The sequence below is a fragment of the Festucalex cinctus genome, chromosome 16 (genome assembly GCF_051991245.1).
Source record: "Festucalex cinctus isolate MCC-2025b chromosome 16, RoL_Fcin_1.0, whole genome shotgun sequence".
NCBI lineage: Eukaryota > Metazoa > Chordata > Actinopteri > Syngnathiformes > Syngnathidae > Festucalex > Festucalex cinctus.
In genome coordinates, this window is record NC_135426.1 from 6,678,535 (window position 1) to 6,704,171 (window position 25,637).

Below are 25,637 nucleotides of genomic sequence, written 5' to 3' on the forward strand. Positions count from 1 at the left end.
ACTAGGTCGTAATTAGTCGGGTAGCTATCTCATTAGCTTAACAGTGACCTGCGTAGTCAGCTGTTACAATAGTCTAGAAGTTGGTTACTTGGTTATCAAATAGGTATCTAATAAGTCAATTATGTAGAAGAGGTTTAAGTGTGATAGGTCATCATTATTTTATTTTTTTCCCCGTTCCCATTATTGTTCATTGAGATAGCTAGGTTGCTATTTTGGAGCTAATTTGTTGTTAGTTACCTATCTAGTTAGCTATCAATTACAGTAGTTTTGTTACATGGTTATCGAGTAATTAGTTAGCAAGTTAAGTAGTCAGTTCTTGGCTATTAGTTGGTGTGTAAGCTCATCAGTTATTCAGGTAGTTATTATTGTGTTAGCTTGCTCACTAATTAAGTTTATCATTTAGTTATCTTGCAAATAGTTAGATAATTGGTTATAAAGCTAGTCGGTTAGTTTGCTTGGTTGTTAGTAGGGATGGGCGAGTACCGATACCAACCAGGTATCGGTATCGGGCCGATACCAGCCTTTTTTCAAGTACTCGAGTACTCGTGACGCAGACGAGTACAAGCGGCCGGTGACAGAGGGGGACGTTAAGTGAGTCCTCCTTGCCTGTAACGGGCGCTAGCTTGCACCAGTTTTTCACCAAAACTTCACCGGTTTCGAAATACTTCAAAATTGTGAATCTTAAACTAAAAGAGCATGTTTGTGTTTTATTTTGAGAGTTAAGACTATTGAAGAGTGACTGTGCTGTTTTTGTTTTTTTTTTGTTAAAATTAAAGGAAATATATTTGTTTAAAAATATATTTTAGTGATTTTTTTATTTTTTTTAATTTGTCAAAATGTACTACTGGTGTCGGCAGTTGGTATCGGTGAGTACTGAGGGTCTGGGGATCGGTGTTGGTCTGAAAAAAAAGTGGTATTGAACATCCCTAGTTGTTAGTTTGCTCATAAACTAGTTATTTGCTTAGCTTGATAGAGTAGCCATTACTTAGCTATATATTTTCGTAGCCCGTAGTTAGAGTAGTTGGTTGGTTGGTCCTTCACCTTGCTATTTGAAATAGAAGTTTCGATTAGTCGTCCAGTTAGTTACCTACCTTGGTTGGTTGATTAGTTGTGCTAGTTAGTTAGTCTGACTGTTAGGCAAGTTAGCTTAGTTAGTTTGTTAGCTCTCTCGCTACCTAGTTCGGAACACACAGTGTAATTTAAAGCTGTAACAATTCGGCCCAAAGTATCTTTACATTAGCCTTTTTATTTGACCGTTTAAAACTGAATCTTGTAATTATTAGATGAACACCTTAGCTGCTCACATTGGGTATTCCTGCAAGCCTCTGGCCAATAGTTTTCAGACTGGATTTGGGTTTGAATTTCCTGCCCTCTGTCTGCAGATGTGTCGTCAAATGCACATTGTGTATGGGAAGAAGGGCGGTGTGCAGTTTCAATTTTTGTCAACAGGTGGCAGTAGCGATTTGAAATAGAATTTTCTGCGTTCAATCGAACTGAAACTGAATTGAACTGGAAAAAAACACACCTTCACATGTCCAGTTTTTGCATAGAAACTTCATTTTCCCATCAGTGTCAAACGTGACCTTAATGTAGTGACATTGAAAGGCAAGTTTAATACTTGAATTTACTCATCAGTGTCACTCCGTGTTACAACATTCAACATAATTGGCGTTAGCATCCACGACACACTTCAGCATCAACTGTTTTGTCTCCTTAATGAGTTTGTCATTGCTTTTGTCTTTTCACTCAAACGTTGAGAGGCCTGTGATCATCCGTTATTGTTTACTTAATTATCTCTCGTCGCATTTATCCTCCACGCAAACATGTTGTCGCCAAACTTTTCCCTGTCTTCCGTTTACCTTTTCAAGTTATTCAAGATGCTGGAGGTGAAACACAGCAGAGTGCCTGATGGGTAAAAAGGGAAAAGAAAAAGTGAATGGCAACTTAATTAGTGAGAAGAAAGTTGGAGTTTTTTTTTTTTTTTTTTAAACGGCGTCACTCAGAATATAAATGATTTTTGTTGCCAAGTCATTAAGGTTGTCTCAGCTGCTCATTAAAAACACAAGGTAGACAAAAACAATCATGGAACACCTTCATTTTAATATAGAGGACACAGAAATAATACAAAGTGCCTCTTTTTTTTTTTTTTTTTTTTTGTAAACACACAACAACCCAAAGAAGAAATGGAATTAAATGGAAAAATTATTTGACTTTTCATTTGGGTGATATACTTTCAATCAACTTACAATCCTTTCATGCAGCGGCAGGGATTCAAGTGACGCCGCATGATTTGTCCTCTGATGTGATTATTAGTGCCACGATTGGTGATAGACCCGGGTTGTCATGGCGATGATTTGGGGCTCGATAATGAAAACTCTCGGGGCACTGATTCATAGTGCGCGTGCACACACACAGAATCTGTTGCACTAACCTAATCTCATTCTGCTTTGGGAGGGAAACATTTTAGTCTTGGAGATTTTGTGCGTGCATGCGTGTGCCTTTGTGTTTGTTTACCATTTGCAAGAAAGAAGTTGATGAAGCAAAAAAAAAAAAAAAAAAAAAAAATCTGTACTTTAAAGTCGGGTTTTAGTTGATGAAGCAGGAAATTACGCAAGAAAAACAACACTTGTTAATCATTTTCCAGTATTGGATTAGGCGTTGTGTACAAAGAATAAAAGTACAAATATCTTCGGCATCTTATTTCCTGAATTTTACTTTATACCGATTAAGTGTCCGAATTCGATCATACAGTGTGGGACGCCATGTACCTGATCACGTGATCGTGATGACGTATCCCGTGCGTAACTGGAAGCCGTCTTCACTCATTTCAATGGGAATTTGCTGACGTAATGAGCGAGGAAAAAGATGTATTGGATCCTAAATACTGTTCAGAGTAAACTCCTCAACAGGTCCGGTTTCATGTCATTCCGTGTGGGGGTGGGGCGGTGGGGCTTGGCCTCTCCTAATGTGGGCTAAAGCGTGCACAACATGTAGCTTAGCCTAGCAGAGTACAAGTCACCCGGATGTTTACTGTCCACTTGGAATCACTGACGGCTGGATGTGCCAGTTTTATCCGACTTTCGGTTGGAAACAAATCTGTCCTCCATGGCTGCACAGCTTTTGAAGAAGTACTTCTTTGTTGTAAGGCGTAATTCCACCTTTGACGTCTGCCGTGGGATGCGATAATTCCTCGTGAGTTCTTTGGTGTCATTTATTCAATGTGTATTTTACGCACGCGATACGTCACGATGATCACGTGACTCTCCAAAATGCCCGATACAGTACTTAAGGCAAAAATATTCATAAAAAGTGCTATGAAGTCATAATAAGTAAATTTTTTGTTTTTTGTTTTTGTTTTTTAGTTGAAATTAACCATTTCACAGAATAGCTGGTTAGTTTTTGGGGGGTCATTTGCTGGCACCCCCAACACCATTCTCTCCAATTGAAATTCAGTTTGACCAAAAAAAATCCCGCACACTGTCATATTTCATTGTCAATGAGTCCAATGTTTGATATTGGCGACTTGAAGGCACCTGCTGATTGTTGTTTTAAATTTTCTTTTTGTTCTCAGCATAATAACTCTCAAAAAGTGGAATTAGTGGTTCTATTTGTAAAAGGAGAAAAGTAAACAGCAAATAATGGGTCATATTCTGCAAGTGTTTTGTGTCTGCGCATGAAAAATGACTTAATTAACGCCTCTGGGGAGATAATGTTTCCACCATCGCGAGTGTGTGTGTTTGCGGGATTAGACAAAAAGCTTTTTAGCATGGGACAGGAAGCCCCATTATAAGTCATTGCAAAATAATTAGTTTTTTTATTGTTATTATATGCATGCATTAAATCTGTTTTTACAAACAAAATTAATTTGAAAATCAGTTTTAGTGGCCAGCATGTCCTCCTCGGGGCTTTTATTACTGATTACATTATATTTTTAGAAATGTAATGTCAAACATTGAAAGGTTCATATAGAAGTAGAAATTAGGGGTGTAACAAAAACTGAGTTTAATCAGGGAATAGCTTTTGATCGAAATGAACCTTTGAATCAAACCAAATTGAATTCTTACCCTTTAAAATGTATACCATCCTTCAGTTGTATTGGAAGTATCAAGAAACATCAACTCATCTTTTAATGGAGCGAGGCAAATCCTGAGAGGGGGAGGGGACGGGCTATTAACATATAAAAAAAATGTGCTGTTGTGTCCCAAAGGGCCTGATGATTCTACTGCAGAACCTTCCCACCATGCACTGGGGCAACGAAGAAGTCAGCGTGCTGCTGGCCGAGGCCTACCGGTTGAAGTTCGCCTTTGCCGACGCCCCCAACCACTACAAGAGATGATGATGCCAACGCCGCCTACCTGATGTTTCTTTACATTGCCCAAAAGGAGATTTGACAAACTGAGTGGATGGGATGTAGCACTGAACATGGGATCATGGAACCGTTTTTATTATTTGTGGCTTGAAAATTCACATTCTACTCATGGGGAGACAGACTTGGGAGACTTTTTTTTCTTCTTTTTTTTTTTTTTTTTTTTTTTTTTGGCCCTCCTATGGCAACTATGTGACCGTTTTTGGTCCGTTAAGTCAACGGGAAGACAAAGAAAAGGGCAAAGTGTGCTCTTGCTCGAGGAACATGACTTCCCCTCTTCACCAACTTAAAAAAAAAATCAGGTGCTGCTCTGGGAACCTAAAATGGTTGCTCAAAGACGCGTCACACGTAAACATCTTTTTGCAAGGAGATTGTTCCTCCAAAATAACAAAAGTGGACCTAAAACAATGCTCTTATTTTTATCATGAGGACAAACGCAATAGAAAATGGATGGATGGATGGACGGACGGACGGACGGATGGACGTACGTACGTACGTACGTTTTCCGCTTGTGATATTCTTTATTTTTATGTTTACATAAGCTTGTGCCTGGCATCGGAGCAATTCGTTTTTGTTTTTTTTTGTTTTTTTTTTGTTTTGTTTTGTCTGCACCATTCAACACTTCTACTTGTTTTTCCATACCGTCACATTAGAAATGTCTCCACTAACTGTTTAAATAGGGTGGGGGCGGGGCTTACAAACTGTCACTTTTGTTGCCTTATTCCACACAGCAAACTGAAAGACGAGCGTTTAAATAAAATCAAAGACAGATCATTTCCCCAGATTGAACACAAATTGTTGCACCTTCTGCCATTTTTTTGGGGGGTGGAGTATTATATTATTTTTGTTCAAATGCATTAGTAGTTTATCTAGCTAGATGAAGTTATGCTAACTTAAAGCCAGTCTGCTCTCAGAAGCATCCCTGCAGTGATGAAAGCACAAATCCTTCCTCCCACGACATGCACATCACTCAACTTCAAACCATCTTTGAAGAATCTCCTGCAAGGTAACCCCCCGAGTAACATTTCCCCGTGGCCGTTTTTTTTTTTTTTTTCTTCTTCTTCTTCTCTCCTTCGTCTCCTTACATGAAAATCTGTTCAACAGCAAATGAACGAAAATCAAGAAAAAAAAAAGACATGCTTTGAGAATGCTCACAAAATGGGAGCGTGTACTGATTCCTGAAGGAAAAAAAATGTACAGAAATTTTTGAAATTAAGAATACTGTAAATAGAAAGTGTAAATAAATCCTCTATGATAAAGTGTTGTGTGTATTTTCTAATTGGTAAGGTTTGATGTACATTTCATGCTAACAAAATGGCCAATTTATTTTAAGAACTTTTATATACTAAGGAAATCATCATGTTAGCAGTAAATGAAGTATAGTGCACATGTGTTGCAGCTTCCTGGCTTCTTGTTAGCCTGAGTGATGTTCACACAGGCAGCCAATTATGGAGTAGTGGTCACTTGAGGACTCCAGTCACTTCATGGGAAATTAAAAATACATTAGTAGCAACAATGGTCGGCCGGAACGTGCCCGTCTGTGAGGTTGGCTTCTTGCTTCTATTCATCTGTCCTTTTCTTGCCTCGGGGAGCATTACATCATTTCGCGGCGAAACCTCGCATTAGCGGCGAGGTCTGCAGCCCAAAAAAGTTGAGCTCGGTCCTGAGAATGTAGAAGAGTATGGGGAGAGTATGTCTTACCTGTTTTGCATAAATATTGTTCCCAGAATGCATTGTGTGGCACGGTGACTGAAGTTACAAAAACGTTCTTGTCATATGTGAGTAGTTGAATGTGTGTCATATTTAGAATCTTCAAGTTTGATTTATGTTGGTCTTATTTATTTATTTTTTAACTTTAGATTATGTGTAAAATAATGACATCTAGAGCAATTCTCATGTACAAGTTGCATTGCTCATCTTATTAGGATTGCTTGTGAAATTACATGTATATGTTTTGATTGTGGCCGGCTGGTAAATTGGTCTGACATTAACTCACTTTTTTACTTTTCTAAATCTTCTCTATGTTTGACACCACTTATATAGGGAGTAGGGTGCACATTTGTTGAAAATCACATGTTTTTTGTGGAGCTCAAAAAACGTGAAAAATCACTTTACATGTGTGAGTAATTGAGACAAATCTCTGTCCAAACAATATGACCCATTTAAAACTCAAGAAAAGTATTGTAAAAATGTAACAATAAATTGACAAAATGATGATCTTAAGTTAGTTCATTTTAAATCGTCTTTTAGTCCAATTTGTCTCACCAGAAAAGGGAAATGTTTCTTTAATTTTACTGGAGTATGAATCGGGCGCATGTGCCCCCAATTAAGGAAGATTGAGTGGCAGGTGCGTCTGAATCGGACATTGTGGTCGTCGTGTTGTAGTATCATGTTTGGCAATTGATTTGCGTTACTTTATTTGTCCTAATAGTTTCAGCTCGTTAATACCGTAAATATCTTATTGGAAAGACGCTATATTTAGGTTAAAAAAAAAATTAAAAAAACACGCATTAAAGAACTTCGTATGGCTGCCATTAAATGGCAAATGGCAACAGGTGAGTCACTGGACCTCGCTGGATTTTCGTTTCGTTTGGGATCGATTGGACGCCGCGTGGAGTGGTCAAGCTATGTACTCCCGCACAACATGGTTGGGACACACGACGGTCACATTTGGATGAAAGGTAGGCTACTTGTAACAATTAATGGCCACTTAAACTGCGTGTGCGTCTGGTTCGATGTCAATGTATGTAACTTCCTCTGAGGTAATTGCGCTGCATGCATCGGCAGAAAATGACCACAGTGCCTAAGAGACAAAGCAGAATAGTTTGCAATGAATAAGACGCACTGGTGTGTCTGTTACCAGATTACATGTGCTTTAATTTGGCACATAAAGCCTTTGATTCGGCCACTGGGTACAAACTGCATTATTGTCATCTTTTTAATGACAATAAATACATGAATACATTGGTTGTCATATTTTTGTCTGCTAATTGTCATGATTTAGTAGATTGATTGAATTAAAATTAATCCTCACTCAAGCTGTATGAGACGTGATGTATAACTAATGCTGCATTTGAGGAAGGTGGGAAATTGGGTTTATCCCACTCCAATTGTCCCAGTTCTGAATTCAAAGCGTAATTGAAGTACTTTCCGATGGCAACAAAAAGAAGAAACATTTATTTACAATAATACAGTAACTTCATCTGTTTTTATTCATCTCAGGCGGCCATTTTGCCACTTGCTGTCGCCGGAAAATGACATCACAATGCCTGCAGGGCTCAGTTTGCGAACATCACATGACCAAATCCCAGAAAACAGGTGAGTTGCAATTGGTGGCTGTCAAACGAATGCATGCTATTTTTTATTTTTTTATTTTTTAAACAGTGTTCCTCGCACCATAAATGCATCACACCCAGTATCAGCAGCACTCACCTGTTGGCATGGAGCGTGCATGCTACAATTGCATCTCGAGACTCGATAAGAAACTACATTTGATCCTTTTTGCACTTATCCGTGGCCTGTATGAGCTTTTGTGGAAGCTGGGAGTGTTGCACATGTTGTGATTCCTGTTGGAATGTAATGTGTGTTGAGAGGAAAAAAAAAAAAAATCAGCTGTGTCACCCGAACAGATGGCCCAGGCTCTTTTCTGTGCTCTATCTAGATCCAGTTGGTCTCTGCGGGAAGTCTTTTATGAGTGGGCGTGGGCGTTCTTGTGTGTTTGCCTCCCATCCATTCAGGATTGGCCCTGTGCTTTTATTGTGTTTATTCCTGGATCAAGCAAAAACACAGAAGATATGTTTGTGCTGCCTCAATTATTGGAAAGTAGCTTTACAAACATTTCAGAATTGGTATCATAAAAAGTAAGTAGTCACAAAGTACTGTAGTGTATTGCATTCACTTGAAGAAAAAAAAAAAATATTGAGTATTTTTTTTATTATGTTTTTCTGGGGGAAAAAAAAAAAAAACGGCACAAATCCCCCACCCTGCCTCTGGACTTATACTAACTGCCTACGAGCTGTATATTTCTCACCTGTTTGTTTACCGTGTCGTTTATACAGTAGTCTGCTCGCGAGGTGGTGGTAACAAGATGGCCACCCAGTGACTTCAATGGCTTGCACTAGTGTGTAGGGGGTATCGGCTATCCAGTCATATATAAAGGTCAGTGGTGTGTGGCAGGTCACTTGCAGTTCAGAGGTTAAAAAAAAATAAAAAAATAAAAATGAAATTGGTGCTGTTTTTTGGAATATTTTCTTTTACGTTTTTATTTTTATTCTTTTTCTCCTTTTTCTGAATCATTTTTTACATGTTTTTTTTTATTAATATTTTTTGACAACAGAAAAAAATAATATATGTATATGTATATATATATATATATATATATATATATATATATATATATATATATATAAAGAACACTGTCCTGCTTCAACAAAATAAGTGTTAGCAATACAAAGCATTAGCATTGTAAACATGCCGGTGTTAGCTATAGCATGACTTATTCAGAAAAAGAAAAGGGTTGGCGTTAATTCCGATGATACTACTACAAAAACACCAAATGTATCATTTTGAACTTTAATTTATTGCAATGTACAATTAAGGAAAAAAAAATCAAGAGGCGATTCATGTTAATGTATGCTAACTTTCGAGCAGAAATGTTGCTAATTCTACGCTGTTTCTGAATCGCTCTGTTTTGATTTGCTAATCTTGTGCAGTTGATAAAAATTGAGGAATGGACATTTTTTATTTTATTTTATTTTTTAATTTTTTAAATAATATATATTTATTTGTCAATTGAAAATTCCAACAGTTTCAGCAAATATTTTTATGCCCATGATCAGTCAGCACGCTGATACCTGGTCGTTTTATAAGGACCAACCAAGCTACAATTCCTCGAGTGTATTCCCACCAGAAAACTAAAGAATTGGTTTCTGCCTCACGTTTTTTGTATTTATACAAATTCCCACTCCCTCTCACGTCATCATAATAAAACCTGTAGGACAAAGGAGGGAGATCAATATACCAAGCATGTTATTTCCTGTCATCCCTACGTAGAGATTGGTTGGATCAGATTAACTTCTGCCATCACACATTGATTGTTGATGTTCAACTCAAAGACATTTAAGGCCTCTTATATGTCTGATTACTCACGTTGATGGGCAGAAGTTACAGCATCTTTGATAAAAATCAAATATTGGAAGCGCAATTTGGATTCAAAAGGTTTACGATATCGATTATAGGCCAGATTCAGCAGCAGCTGCGTCGATTCCGTCGGCCTCACCTTAACCACAATTACGACGTGCACTCCACAAGTGAAAGCAAGCCCAAGTGTGTGTATACTTAGAGGATCGCTATCTTTATTTCAGGAGCGTTGGAGATGTCCGACAGCGTGCAGTCTGGCATGTCTGGCTTTGATTAGACCAACTGGGTAATCCACAAAAAGGCTTTCTCTACAGCCGAGAGAGGGGAGGAAAGGTAAGGACAGCTGAGATAAGCACATACAAAAAAGGGTTAGAGGGGGAAAAAAAAAAAAACAGTTGATGCTTGCAGACATTGAAATGGCAGGGGAACACACTTCACATTTCCTGCTGTGGAATCATATCAACAGGCAATAGGAGGCCCCAAAGGCGGAATACGAGTGATTTGCCCACAGCATTTCCCTGGTTGGGGAAAATGGCCTCGACTCTTGACGCTATTCAGTGCTCAGTGTGCCTGTGAAGTTAACAATCCTGGGAAAAGCAACTTGTTTAGAGCCATTACAATCATCTTGTATCATTATGTTAATGCTCAATGAGCCCATGAGTACATTATTGTATTGTTTGATAAGCCAGTGTGGGTTCTTTGGAACGGGGAAGCTATCAGGACAGGTTCTAGCAGCTCGATATTAAACTGAATGGATTCAAATGGCAACTTTGGCCTTGGGAGAAGCATTGCATCTGCTTTGTTTTACAATTTGACTCAGTAACACAAAACATGCATCTACTACCATTTTTAAATGTAGTATTATTATTGTTAATGCAATCACAGAAAAATCTGAAACAGTAATTCATTTTAAAGTGCATTTTGAAATTGCAAATATGGTTTTCCAGTTAAAAAAGCATCTGTCACTTTTTGTTTGTAATTTTTGTGAAAATTGTCAGTTTGACCTGACAGCAGTGCAATTTTAAAATTTATATATATATATATATATATATATATATATATATTTATATATATATATTTATATATATATATATATATATATATATATATATATATATATATATATATATATATATAGTACATCCTCTCTGGCCCATGATCGTGTACGTCGGACTGGCTCAAGAACCCATCAAGGGTATCATTGTTCCAATACTTCTGAAATGGGAGTGTAAAAAACAGTCCAGACATGTTGAAAACAGAACTGTCACATTCCACTCCTTTCCTGCCTCCTTTTATTTTGAAGACCCAGTTTCCTGTGAACCATTTCTTGTGCCTAAGCTTTACTATACCTCCTGAGCTATCTCGTTGTTTTCACCTGCTCCGTGCTCTATTTTTTATTTTTTTTTTAAACCACTCACTTACACACAAGCCTACTTCATGTAAGCCACATGGGGTCTCCCAGGCGGAGGAGCGAACCCGCGCCAACCGGCACCGAAGGCAAGTGACGGTTCCACTCCTCCACCTGGAGCCCGCTCCTTGCTCTATTTAACCTGCTCGACCCTTCACCTTGGTGCCAAGTTGCCACGTGCATGTTTCAGCACTCCCCAGCTGAGTTTTCCACCTGTTTTTGGACCCACCTGAAAGTCCCACCTGTCTTGGTTTTTGAATACCTCAGTACTTGTGGATGTAGCCCTGGCTTCCAACTTCCGGATTGCAGAACCTCCACAGTTCCTTCTGACCAATCATTAAAGCACATAAGCACACAAACATTCACCCGTCTGCCTTTAGTATCTCCTCCAGCTCACCTGTTTGCCTCAGCTTGTCCGCTTCAACCCGTGTCAGCTTTGTGCTTATAAGAAATCTCCACCCCCCAACACTCACATGTGAGTAAACCTCTTTTACTGCCATCTTAGGAGCTCCAGCGTCCACTTGGTTTCCACTGCCTGATAAGGGTTCATCTCTCAACCATTTTTTTTTTTGTACAATAAAATTAGTTTCAACTTTTGTTACATTGGTCATGCATTCGGCTCCAATCGAGTTTTCATGATGATAGCGTTGTCATATATATATAAAAAAAAAAAAAAAACAGTCAGCCAAATGATTTCCAATCAAATGCTTTGTTTAACTTGCAGTCCTCCGGCGGTCTCAACAAGGGACAAAATAAAGTTGTACAGCTGGAAGGAAGAAAGGAAGGGAGAAGTGGATTAATAAGGTAGGTCAGAAGGAATGTAAAAAAAATAACTTTCTCCAGAAATTGAATGCTGGAAATGCTAAATGGGGGGGAAAAAAAAAAATCATGTGGAATTTAGTGGGGGGTGGGGGGGGGTGGGGGCGGGGGTTGTTTGTTTTTTTTGTTTTGTTTTGTTTTTGTTTTGTAAGTGCAATATGGAAAATGTGGCATGATATTGAACAGTGTGGAATATTGAAATATGGAATGATTTTGGTGAAAAATATTGATAGATTTCGAATGATATTGGTGAAAATGTGCAATATGTTGTTGGAAAGTCAATTAAAAGCAAAATAGAGATAATTGAACACGTTAGTCTATAAGAGAATTTTAATGTGTGATAATGTAAACCATTGAGGCATTTATTTTTTTAATCAAACCGAAATTTTAAGCGATACTTCACTTATTTAGCCCATTATAGCAATAAAAAGTTAATTTTGTGTCTAATTAATTTGATACTTTAATTATTTTTCACGTACAATAATACTTTTAAAAAACAATTTTGCCACTTGTCAACTGAAAATGAGATCACGTGCTCAGTGCGCAGGTAACGACCAATCCCAGCTCACCTGTTTACTAGGTTTGGTCATGTGACATTCACAAGCTGAGCTGTGATTGGTTACCTGAGCACATTGTGATGTCATTTTCAGTTGACTGCAAGTTGCTAAATTTTTTTAAAGGTACTAATTGTACATGAAAAATAATGAAAATATCAAATTTATTATTGACAAAATATTAACGTTTGACTGCCAAAAATGGGTAAATAAGTCAAGTATCCCTTTTAAAGGGATACTTGACTCATTGATCCATTTTCTGCAATAAAAAGTTAATATTTTGTCTATAATTAATGTGGTAACGTCATTATTCATGTTCAATTAGTCCCTTTTTTAAAAAGTAATTTTTCTACTTGCTGTTGACTGATGATATTACCTGTGCTGAGGAAGTAGGTAACGACCAATTATGGCTCAGTTTACTGACCAAACCCAGAAAACAGGAGAGCCATGATAGGCCGTTACCTACTTCCTCAGTACAGGTGATGTCATCACCAGTCGACGGCAAGTAGAAAAATTACTTTTTAAAAGTACTAATGATACATGTTAAAATAAGGAAGTTAGCATATTCTCTCTGGACAAAATATGAACTTTTTACTGCTGAAAATAGTTTGAGTCAAGTATCCCTTTCATGTTTCAACTACATTTTAAATATACACATGAGACAAACTAATATTTAGGTATAATAAGTAGCCGTACAGTTGCTGCTATATTTTCTGTTATCTCCTTTGTGGGATTTTCGGGACTTTTCACCAAATCAGCCTTGCGTGAATGGAACCTGGGGGTCTCCTTACCGTCTGTGTGCCCACACCCTTGACTGATTTATCATAGGAATACACATTCATAAAAGGCCACTGTTAGCAGTAGCCTTCATGTAATATGAATGGCTACAAATGAGGCCATATGGGGGATCGCGCGGGCCAAAGAGTGGTGGGATCCAACAATGGGAGTTATTCTCTGAAGTTGTGTGGAAATATCGCCTCTGTTCTCGGCAGGCGGTCGCAATGAATGCTGCATGCGCAATCGTGTCGTCAAATTAATTTTTCAGTGCACTCTGCAAATGGCGGGTGACTGACTGACTGACTGACGGGAGGGAGGGCGGAGACTGCGATGGTGGAAGATTTCAACTCTGCTGGCAGCGTCCCGCCGAGATGCTTCCAGGATTTGAACACAGAGCAGGAAGAAGAAGAAGAAAACATCGTGGGACAGGCCAGATGTTAGTATCAGGGGGCGAGCCACGGGTTGGAATGGGAAAAGCCAGATCAGGTGGAATGAAGTGAGGAAGAGGGAGCGCGGGGTGACGAAACAAGATTTCACAGTGCGTCCTCGCGGCGCGCCGCTGCTCTGCTCCACAAATCATTTGTACTCGACATTTTCACACTTTGCAGGCCCATTTGTTCAGCTGCCCTGATGCTGCCAAGAGCTGCAAATGGTGGCTCAGCCACAGAGTGCGCCAAATGGAAAAATAGACCACCCTTATTATTAACTTGGCTCCATACTGTGACGATTAATTGAAGGTAGAAAGTCAGATGTTGAGATGAAAATTATGGCCAAAATCATTTGAATAATAGTCAACGCTGTTTTTTTTTTTATTTAGAATAATTTCCTACATTTAAAAGCATTTGGGTCAAAAATAACCCAAATTAGGCTATTCAGTTCACTCAAAAAATTGGGTCAATGAATAATCCACAAAACAACCCAAAAATTGGGTTGCTTTGTGGGTTTTTCATTTCACTTTACCCAACTTTTTGGGTTAAATGATTCAAAATTTGGATCTGTTTATTTTTCACCCAATTTATTTAGTTTATTCAATTTACACACACAAAAAAAGTTGGGTTATTTCATTTGACCCCGCCCCTTCTTGGCTTGATTAACTCTAAAAGTTGGATCGGTTCATTTTTGACCAAAGTCAGTTGGGTTATTCAATTAACCCAAAAATTTAGGTCAAACTAATAACCCACAAAAAAAATAGCGGCAAACAAAAAGGGAAAAAAAAGCAGTTTGTTACCCAATGTGGAATATTTTTGCCCCAACTGTTTTTAGTGAATATTCTAAATTATGGCTGAACAATTAATCAAAATTGAAATCGTAGTGTCGATCGATGCATTCTTTAAATAATCAATCAATCGCTTGTCATTTTTTTCAGATTTTTCAGAAAACATAAATTAAACTTGCGTCACAAGGAGATGATTTAGGCAAAAAAAAAAAATTTTAAGAAGGTGACGATGTGCTCGAATGAAATTTGCAAATCACAAAGGCTGCGGTGAGACTTTTTTTTTTTTTTTTCTTCTTACTCTACATACTTGGCCTTTTTTTTTTGTCAGTTTTTAAATGTGACAGGGATGCTAGATAACACTCTTCTCTGTGGTGTCCAATTTTGCAGCCTTTTTATTTTTACTTCACAGGGACTTTTGAGCGTGCCAAAAAAAGAAGACAGTGTGCCGCAAAAACGCCCTCAGGCCCAACTTTGGTCACACTTGCCTATCAGTACAAAAGTCAACTTTTGGGTTTGCAATAAGCAGCTGCGTAGAAAGTAGACTTTCAACAAATTAGGTCAAAGCTCAAATTATAATTCCAATATATTAAATTACACAAACTCACATTTTAATTCAGTAAGTATACGCTAAGTGTTTTCCATTCAATGGCACCGACTTCATAAATAATTCATAACGAGGCGAGTAAAAGTGCTTCAGTATAACAAAAGGGAACAACATGAACCTAAAGTATATTAAAAAAAAATGTCAAAGCACCTGCAGGGAGCTATTCATGTTTAAATATTAAAAATATAAAGCTTTTTTTTTTTTTTTTTTTTAATCGTAGTGAAGCTCTCTTTTTTTTAATTTTTTTAATTTTTTTTATTTTTTTTATTTTTTTTATTTTATTTTATTTATTTTTTTTGTGCCTTGCCATCTTGGTGGCTAATTTGGTCACTCTTGTACTCTTGTACTCTTGTACAATTTGATCCAGCAGCGACTTCATCTTCACTAATTGTCATACGTTCATCAGGCTGACTTTGGATCTTAACACCCCAATGAGACAGAAAGTTGAGCTCCTGTAAGTTTGACTTATTTTTTTTTTTTTATTACGACATCTGCTCACGTCTTGTAGTCAATTTTGGTCACTGTCGCGAAAATGGACAAACACGGACTGTGGGTACTTTGACTTTCAGTTTGACTCGCTTGAGGTTTGTTGAATGAAATCGAAAGTGCACTTTGGCAAAGCCAAATTCAAATCGTATCATATCAGAACAACCAAATCCCCCCCCTCCACACACACACACACCCACACCCACACACACACAATTTACCTCCACAGGGCATCGCCAAACAACGCTGCTCGTGGGTACAGCTTAAATCCATGAATGGAGAAGTTTTGAGAATTTTCTGTGAGAAGAATATAAGAAAGATGCCTGTAAACATTTGATCATTTCCTTTCAACAGTTGAATTTTACTAGAGAAAAATTGCATTCAAGGATGAAAGGAAGCTATTTGAAAAGTCTTTAAATATAAAAGTAGTTATTTGATTACTTTTATTCATTCAAATGTTTTATTACAGTTCATATCGGTTACAAGCCTTGAAGAAAATAGAAGTAGGAATAGGAAAATGTGATTACTGGTAATCACGATACAATATCACAATATGAAGGTCGCGATACGATAATTATCACAATATTGTGTGGAGGTTGCCGATACAAAAAAGGGCACAATACTGTACAAAAAAAACACACAATATTGTTTTTGTACATTACAGCAATGCATATAAACAACCTACAATCTCTAATAACATTTAATATTGAGGCACTTACTTGCTCATGCAAGCACACATCAAGTTCCTCCACATATCGACTCAGTTCACTAGCGTATTACGCAACCCTTCATCTGACCATTCGCGTGGATTTTAAACATAGAAGGGCCAAAACATGCCTTGTGAAAATGAAACTGCATTTAAAAAAAAACAAAAAAACTTGCCAGCAGAGGGTGCTAGAACTGCACAAATGGAAATCAACCTGACCATTTTTTTTTAACAGGTGTTCTGCTTTTAATATCGTGACATGACGACGAAATGTTGTAGCACTTTTAATATCACAATATCACGATATTGCCGTTATCGTTACATCCCTAATAGTGTGACGAGTAAAAGTACGGCCAACTTATTTTTGGTTTGGGCTGGCGATCGCTTGCAGCCAATTTATTTGCTGTTTATTTCATCAAGTTGATTTTTGTCTTTTCTTCTGATAACCAGTAGTTTTGTTGATCAAGTGCTGACTCCATTTGTTTTCTTTTTGGTCTTTAGTATTTTTGTCTTTGTTTGACTTTGTTTGACTTTATTTCTGGTGGGGGCAAAATCAGGCATGTGGGATTTGACCTCACCCGCTTGTCTCTGGTGGCCTTTTATGTGGTCTCCTAATGAGCCGAGGAAGCCGTAACAAACCTTCCAGCAAACAGAATCACCGCAGCAATTGCTATTTTCCTCATCCCGCAGTCCTTTTTCTCCATCAGACAGTCCTCTGTGGGGCACTGGGACAGAAGTCGCGTCTGCGTCGAGCTGGAGAAAAGGGCTGAAAGGGTCGTCTTGGCAGGCTGGGACAGAAGTGACAAATTAGAGAGGTTCACCGCTTCAAAGGGAGATTCAGCAGGCCAGCATGAGAGAACCCCCTTTAAAAAAAAATAAAAATAAATAAATAAAAAATCAGCACAATCCCTGCCTGAAGTCTCGCGGCGTAATAAAAAGGGATGGGCTGCCTACATTTCTAATCTCCCTTTCATTTGACTGTGGATTTGTTGCCGTCTCACACTGTGCTTGCTCGCACTGTCTTGTAGAATGTATTCAATTCGAAAGGCGGCGTTGGAACAGATGGCAGACATTTTGTCTCTGGCGCTACCCAAAGTTTGCTCACTCATCTGGCGTCAGATTTTGGGCCACATGCACAAACAACAACAAAAAAAAGTTACGTAATTATATTTATGGTTTAGCAAGTGCATCAGTAAAAATCTGCCTGTAAAATGTCAACAATCACTCCTGTCATTCCACTTCCCATTCCCTGGTTTAACTGGGGGACTAGCTCACTCTTATTGATTGGCCGTGTTGTAAAAGGTCACCAGATTGGAGCGTTGATGATGGATTACCTTGACAGACTAAAACCAAAACGTTCCAAAAAAGGGCGTGTAAAACTGCTGCTTCAATATGTCTGCATCTTTTTCTGCTAAAAACGTTTCATAACGTTTATTAAAATCATGACGTATGCTGCCGTAAACGTATTTGAGGTCAACTGTTTTTTAAATCAAGCAATGCAATAGTGTTATTTTTATCAGCCATTTTTAAATTTAGTCTGGTTTAGTCCAGTTTCAATCACACCTCTTAGTTTTTTATCATAGTAAACCTGATCCCGGTTTTATCTAGTCAACTTTTAAATCTAGCATTTTATTCTTTATTTTAGTCCAAGAAAACATTTTATTTGTCTTGTTTTAATCAACAAAAACTGTCAAAATTTTAGTCGAGTTTTAGTCAGGACAATCATTTTACCCCTGTATATTTTTTTTGTTCGAAGATTATGTTGAACATTTTGGATCTAAGACAATTTCACATAAAATTTTCTCATTTTTTTGATGAAAAACAACTTCTCACACAATTACTGTGGCTCCATGCCGTGCGCTAGTAAATTAGCCAGAATTAGTTAGCGGACAGATTAACATTATTGTTGTTGGAACGTTTTAGCCGTTGGATTAATGTGAGGTTATAACTATAATTCACTTTTTTGTTTTTAACATTTCACTGTCAATCCACCTCCTGTCTGTCCCATGTGTTTGTGCATGTTGCACTCGCTAGCTGCAGATTTGAAAGGGGGTGTGTCACTTTGTGTCACATGACAGATTAGTAGATAAGATTTTACAAAGACGAAAATTTTTCGTCTCCTTCATGAACTCATTCATAAACTAAAATGTCAGATTTTAGTAGTTTTTTTAAGTGAAGTACATTTTTGTCTCGTCCTCATTCGTGGATGAAAATGCATACTGATTTAGTCTCACTTGTTTTTTTTTTTAATGAGGGTTTTAGTCTAATCTGGTCTAGTTTTAGTCCAGTGAAAAATGTGCGTTGACGAAATTATTTTTTGTTTTTGTTGATGAAATTAACATTAAAGTGCAACATCTAGTGGAGCGCTGCCTGATCGATGGATTGTGGAATCAAAAACACACACTAACTTTGGCCAGCAGATGGCAGCATTGTATCTCTTTTCAATGAGCTGCCGGTGTATGAAATTATAACGAAACATGACGAATCTGATGAAATCGGACGTTTTCAAGGATAACGAATGATCAAAGCCTTTCTCACATGAAATCTAATTCACAGAGCGTCACTAAACAAAAAACCTATTAGTGTTAAAGTTTTTGCTTATGTCACTCAAATTGCCTATTTTCAAATGGTGATTACTAAAGAACGGAATAAGGTAGAAACATATTTTTTTTCCCTAATGAAAGAATGGAACGTAATCTTTAATGTGGTACCCACAATATTCTTGCCTTTGCCTTGAAAGATGAGTTAACGGCCGGCACTGTTGGGATTTTATTTTTTATTTTTTTGTAACGTTTTCCAATCAGTTAACATTCAGATGATGTTGCGTAACTGTGCACTTGCATTTTGTCTACGACTAAATGTATCCATTCAAGGTGCTGGGCATTAAGCATTTTTATAAGTATTTCGCAAAAGTATCATGGACACACTTTTTGCGCATTAGTAGTCATGTGGCACCCGCCCGGTCACGGAAGAAAGGAATGTAACACGTTCAGAGGTGGCAAATCCAGGTCCAGAATGTAAAAACCCTGCCACAGTTTGACTTTAGCCCCAGGTGCTAGCTAGCTAGCTCTCAAGCTAGCTCCCATGGTGATCGTTTATCTGCTATGAACCTCAGCTAGTAGCTAGCTAGCATCAGGATCTAAAGCCAAACTATGGCAGGATTTTTACTTTCTGGACCTGGATTTGCCAACCTCTGAACACGTTTTTTTTTTAATCAATTTTATACTTGCAATTGACTAATATTTGTTTTGAGTGATTAATTTCGGTATTGTATTTTAGTTTGACATGCTGAACTGTTTTGGATACTGCACTTTATGTGCACAGAAGAGAGAGATTTAACCGAGAGAGCCTCGTTTGGGGCAGGAGTTGAATAAAAGGAGAGGAGCTTGAAATCCGTCCTGCCCTGTCTGGTTCATTTAGCAGCCAGAAAACATCAGAAACTTACAACTATTTGTAACCCGCCTTTTATCCAGCCTCCGGGAACAACAACAACATTTTAGGGTTACAGGAAGTAGGAAGTACGGGGCCACTCGCTTTTGTGTCGGAACTGCCTCCTGAGGGGATAACAACCCCCTTTTTTTTTCTTTTTTTTTTTTTTTAAGCACAAAGCGATTTAGCTATAGTTTTGTTTTTTTGGGGGGGATAACGTTTGCCAGTCAGAGTTAACATTCGGATGATGTTGCGTTAACTGTACACTTGCATTATGTCAACAACTTAATGTATCTATTCAAGGTGATGTGCACTTTTTTAAGCGTCATAAATCTCATTAGTGAAGCAACATGTCTGTTTTGGAGCAATTTGCTGCTTCTCATTGGAGCCTTTCATGCATAATGTAATGGTTTTTAGTCTGCGTGATCAGACCGTGTGTGTGCGTGCGTGGGTGTGATCCTACCGCTAACGGCTCGTTACGCCGCGCGTTCCCGTAGCTCATCAGCGAGCAGCCAGTCAGCCATTAAGTGTAATGCGTTTATTAAATATTGACTTGGTCCAATGGCACCGCTGCGCAACATTAGAACTTACATGTTCGTCATTAGAGGACATCAGCGCCATTACGAATGGACGGCGAGCGAGCGCAGGTTGGCCAGGGCACATGACAGTGGGAACACCTGCTGCTGCTGATATGCCGACATCACGTCGCCTTTCGAAAACGTCTGCTACGCTTCCATTTGGTATTAGGAACATCTGTCTGCTGCGAGTTTACATGCCTGCCGGGACTTAAGTTGGAAGAAAGAGCCACAAGTTGTACTCTCTGTCGGAATTTGCCAGCTCGAACAGGAGGTGTCCCTCTTGGCCTGCGCTAATTAGAGACCTTTGCATGTGTTCAGCCTGAGCAGGTGTTGTTATTAAAAGTCCGATGTCTTGCTAAAATTCCATCAGAGAAAACACAAGGTTGTCTTCTCGCTTTTTTTTTTTTCTGAATCAAGTCTGCACACATGCTGTACAAAGATGGAAGACAGTCCTAGGGATGTCAAGTTAACTGCATATTAAAACTACAATATGTCGTCGTCATGTCACGATATTAGAAGCAGCACGTGTTTTAAAAAAAACAAAAACAAGACGGGTTGATTTCCATTTGTGCAGTTCTAGCACCCTCTGGTGGCTAGTTTTTTAGTGTAATTAAATTTTTCCGAGGCATGTTTTGGCTCTTCTATGTTTAAAATTCACACTAATGGATGAAGGGGCACGTAATATGCTTGTGCACTTAGTCAATATGTGGAGGAACTCAATGTGTGTTTGTATTAGCAAGTAAGTGCCTTAATATTAAGTGTTATTAGAGATTATAGCTTGTTTATTTACATTGCTTTTAAGGAGCCTTGACACATGCATGACTTTTGGCCACGGTTTTGTCGTGGCTAGTCGTGCCATTTTGGGGCATGAATTGGGAGGTTCCCACACTGTTTTTGACTAGTTCACGAATGCGTGACCATTTGTGTCCACATTGACACGAACTGGCACGACGAGTTCACGCATAGTTTGCGCATAGTTTATGCACTTCCCGCATTTGCGTGATGAGTTTGCTCAATTCGGACGGTGTCATGCCGACTTGGGCACGCCATATAAAAAAGGGGCCTCCCCAATCCAGTTGCGTACCCATCGGCTGTCGGGTTCCGAGGTGGCCGGGCCGCGCTGCCACCGGCGGGTGGGTGTCCCCGGGCCGGGACCAAGGTTGAGCGCAAACCGAGCCGCCTCCCCGCAACCCCGCGGCTCCGGGCCACCGTGGCTGGGTGGTCAGAGCTCCTGCGAGTGTCTGACTCAACCGCGGCCGCGCGCCCTCGGCCTCTCGTTCAAAGGCACCTGCGCCCGTGCAGGCTCGCTCGCCCTCTCTCTCCGGTAATGATCCTTCCTCAGCTTCACCTACGGAAACCTTGTTACAACTTTTTCTTCCTCTAGTATAGTCAAGTTTGATCGTCTGCTTGGCGCGCCGCCGCCGCCGGGGGTGGGAGGGGGGCATCCAAGGCGCGCACTGGCGTGCATCCTTCCCGCATCGTCCCGACAAGTTCACGAACAGTTTGCGCATTCTTCACGGTCGTGAAATTTTGTCGTGACAAAAATTTTGAACATTTCAAAATTTTTGCCCCGACATGGCACGCAGTCACGACAGGGTTACGCACAATTCATGCCACTTTATGACTAGTTCGCACACTGGCACGACTCGAGTCGTGCCACAAAATCGTGCAAGTGTCAAGGTGCCTTTATGTACAAAAGTACAATATTGCGTATTATTTAATATGAGCACTTTTTTGTTTTGTTTTGTTTTTTTTAACAATATCATGACCTTTTTTTGTATCACCATCCTTACCACAATATCGTGATAATTGCCGTATTGTGATATCGTTTCGTGATGTTTGGATATCGTTACATCCCTAGTTAGTCCAGTAGATGAGATTGGAAGCAGTGGAAACAATCATGATAGATTAAGAAGTTTGTTATCAAGCGTGTGATTTAAGATTTAAGATTGACAAACATCATGCCTGGCCCGCTATTGGACGACAGCACACTATTCAATTGATTGACAAAGAAACACATCAGTGCCATATATCGAGTGCTGTCACTGTTAAATATTTTTTGAATCGATTAATCTGTTGCTTATTCAATCAATGAATCGACGAATCAGATTAATTTTAATTTTGCGTTAAATTTTGTTACAAAAACATTTTCTCCCTGATTTTTCTTTATTAACCAGTGATTGGTGTTTATTTGGTACTTCATATCTGTATATTGATTAAAACAAAACAAAAAAAAGTTATGGATTCGGTCTTTGTTTTCAAAAGTAAAAAACAGATGTTTGCAAATGTCTTATTTTGATTAAACATAGAAGATAATCAGCATTCTTTCATGAATAACTACAGAAATAAGTGAACAATCACTGTTTATATGCTGAAATCAGAAAAGAGGATTTGGACAATTTTACATAAAAAAAAAATAATAATAAAAAGACTCCAAACGATTAATCCATTAATTTTGACAGCTCTACATAAATCTGAACAGCAGAAATGTCACTTAATTATTCAGCCCCTCAGTGATCATGTTAAAGTTTTCCACCATGTCTGTTTTTGAATCAACTTGCCTTGAATTTTAAATATTTGTGGCCCATCCAGCATTCAGGATCATGTTTTGGACTCTATGTATTTATTTTACAATACCAAAGTGTGCAAAAAGTGACCCTGATACTCCCATCTGCTAATTATTTTTTTTAATTAATATAAATGTATTTTTTAATTTAATTTAATTATTTGTTTTATATATATTTTTTTGATCAGGGGAAGATAAGTTTCACTTATTTCTGTCCACTTGCATTTCTTTTATAAAGAATAAAATTAATTGACAAAGCATCGATTGTCAGGATTTGTAAAACGCTTTGGGCACCGTATGGTGTTGATAAATAACGTTTATAAACGTTTATAGGGCAAATGGAATTTATTTTACAGAAATATGTATAAAATATACCTCTTATTGTTTTATTGTCTTATTTTTTTTAAACATTTCTACTTTATATCCCAACTTTCTCAGTTGTCACTGGTCCTCGCTCCCGTCTTGAGATTTGAAGATGATCCAGTCACGCGTGTATGTTGCATTTTCAGACGTGTGCTTGTGTTTTGTGTTTAAGCATCGACAAATTGCTCAATTATCATCATTTAGAGCTGCTTGAATAGTGGCGCAAGTAGCTGTCGTCAGGGGATTGCATCACACAGACCATGTGTGTGAGCACACTTTAGCGCGAGAGGGTTTGTTAATGATATTTACGGAGTCAATGAGGCTCACGAGCAGTGCGACAAAGTGGCTTTTCCGACCACACAATTACACACCACGCTGACGTGCTGAGGGGCTCCACATGCTTGATGCTCCAAGGCCCTCACAACGAGGAAGCGGTTACACTCGCAACTCAGCAGCGTCCGCGCATGAATGATCCGCATGGGACTAAAGCGAAAAATATGTCAAATGGAAGCAGATTAGGTGCATTTCTATTACCCTCAGTTTTGCGCAAAAGTCAAGTTTCACAAAAGCAAGCCGGTTATGAAAACGAAGGATTTGCGGAAAAACTCTCAAATACCGCGAAACAGTTTTTGCGCTCTCATGAGGTGGTTTTTGAGACGTGTCGAAATCGAAGTATTTCGCAAAAGTGTCATGGAAACACTTTTTTGTGCATTAGTAGTCATGTGACACCGCCCGGTGACAGAGGAAAGGAATGTAACACGTTCAGAGGTGGCAAATCCAGGTCCAGAAAGTAAAAACCCTGCCACAGTTTGGTTTTAGCCCCAGGTGCTAGCTAGCTAGCTCTCTAGCTAGCTCCCTTGGTGCTCATTTATCTACTATGGAGCTCAGCTAGCTAGCTAGCATCGGGGGCTAAAGCCAGACAGCCAACTCTGAACACGTCGTTTGCCAAATGTGAATTTTTATTTACTTGCAATTGACTATTTGTTTTAAGAATTATTCATTTCGGTATTGTATTTTAGTTTGACATGCTGAAGTGTTTTGTATATTGCACGTCATGTGCGCAAAAGAGAGAGAGACGTAACTGAGCAAGCCTCGTTCGGTGAAGGAGTTGAAAAAAAGGATTTAGCAGGGAAGACGCCAGAAAACATCAGAAACTTTCAACTATTTGTAACCCGCCTTTTACCCAGCCCAGGAACAACGTTTTCGTAGGAAGTATGAGGCTATTCACTTTTGGCGTGGCTCAGTGGTATGGTGGTCATCACTCAACCCAGAGGTTGTAGGTTCTAGAGGTTGTAGGTTCTATCCCATGCCCTTGTGACCATGTCGAATTGTCCTTGAGCAAGATACTGAAACCCCAATTGCTCCTGATGCTGCGTAATCAGTAGGTGAATGGGTAGTCAAAAATGTAAAGCACTATGAGGGCCTTGTAAGGTGGAAAAATGCTATATAATTTAAGTGCCGTTTACCATTTGTGTCGGAACTGCCTCCCGAGGGGACAATTTTTTTTAATTTTATTTTTTTTAAGCACAAAGCGATTTTAGCTATAGCGCCAATACGCCGCCTTTCTGTTAATGCACATTCCATATCATTTGTTGAAATCCATTCTATCCGGCCGCACCATAACAGGACTTACAAGCGCGCAATGGAAGCACGGACAAACCAAAATTGTACTTTTATCGAAATAAATGCAGTATCGCTTTTATTTTTACAAAAAAGGGTCATGGAAACTAGTGTTGTTCCGATACAGTTTTTTGGCCCCGATACCGATTCCGATACCCTGCTTTGCAGTATCGGCCGATACCAATACCTAAGGCTTTTTTTTCCCTCAACATAAAAAAGCTGTCCTGCCATTGGTTCAGATCATTCAAGGGCCAATAGGATGGCATGGAGTGGAAATGTCACATATCGGTGAATGTCGTACACGAGCAAGACACAAGATGCTGCATCCAAAATCCTATATTAGTGTTGGAGTTAATGGTATCGGCATGTTACTTGTGAGTACTCTCCAATACCGATATCACTGTTTTAATGCAGTATCGGCACCTCTGCTGATATCTGTACCGGAACAGCACTAATGGTAACGCAGCTACACACACACGCACGCACGCACGCACGCACCCCCGCACGCACACACACACACACACACATTGATGTGACAGAGCCAGAAGTGTCGGATATCTATATCCACACAGCACTGAGCGATTGTCACATTTTTCAGGGCACCCAATCCCATGCCAGCTTTATTAATATCAGCAGCCGAAAAGGAAAAAAAAAAAAAAAAAATGCTGGTGCAGGAAGCTGCAGGTTGCTTGTTGGAGGTGCACAATCTTGTTTGTTCATTGTTAACGTCTCCAGCCAGCTGGCCACGTTCTCTTGCGCACAAGCACAAGGATGGCAGGGGAATTAACTACTTTACCCCTCCGCCCTCAAGTTTGCTTTCAGTCCCCAAGTATTGCTTTGCGGGAGCACGATTTGTCACCGAGGCAGTGGCAGAAGTTTACAGCTGTGAAATGTGCCCACTGAACAGCATCTTGCGCTCTTGGCGAGAGAGCCCGTCCCGCTGAGGGACTTTGTTGCCTTTGTCACCTCGACGGGAGGACGCCATTGTGGCCTCCCCGGGCCAACA

At 39.1% G+C, this 25,637-nt stretch overlaps 1 protein-coding gene and 1 long non-coding RNA gene across 4 annotated transcripts in view; both read left to right on the forward strand.

Annotated features, from left to right (window-relative positions):
• Positions 1 to 5,619, forward strand: part of tbc1d22a (TBC1 domain family, member 22a) — an 81,580-nt gene extending 75,961 nt beyond the window's left edge. For both annotated transcript variants that reach the window (XM_077500985.1, XM_077500984.1), the window contains exon 14: positions 4,208 to 5,619. In XM_077500985.1, the coding sequence (XP_077357111.1) occupies positions 4,208 to 4,336 (129 nt within the window). In that variant the 3' untranslated portion in view covers positions 4,337 to 5,619. The remainder of the gene's footprint in view (positions 1 to 4,207) is intronic.
• Positions 5,620 to 6,125: 506 nt separating this feature from the next.
• LOC144004144 (uncharacterized) overlaps positions 6,126 to 25,637 on the forward strand; it is a 36,260-nt gene continuing 16,748 nt past the window's right edge. Inside the window, exons 1-5 of one of the 2 annotated variants that reach the window (XR_013279215.1) lie at positions 6,126 to 6,144; positions 6,922 to 7,047; positions 7,589 to 7,684; positions 9,730 to 9,838; positions 11,638 to 11,717. This is a non-coding gene — a long non-coding RNA (uncharacterized LOC144004144). Of the gene's footprint in view, positions 6,145 to 6,739; positions 7,048 to 7,588; positions 7,685 to 9,729; positions 9,839 to 11,637; positions 11,718 to 25,637 lie in introns of those variants that run through there. The other variant, XR_013279214.1, reaches the window with a different exon arrangement.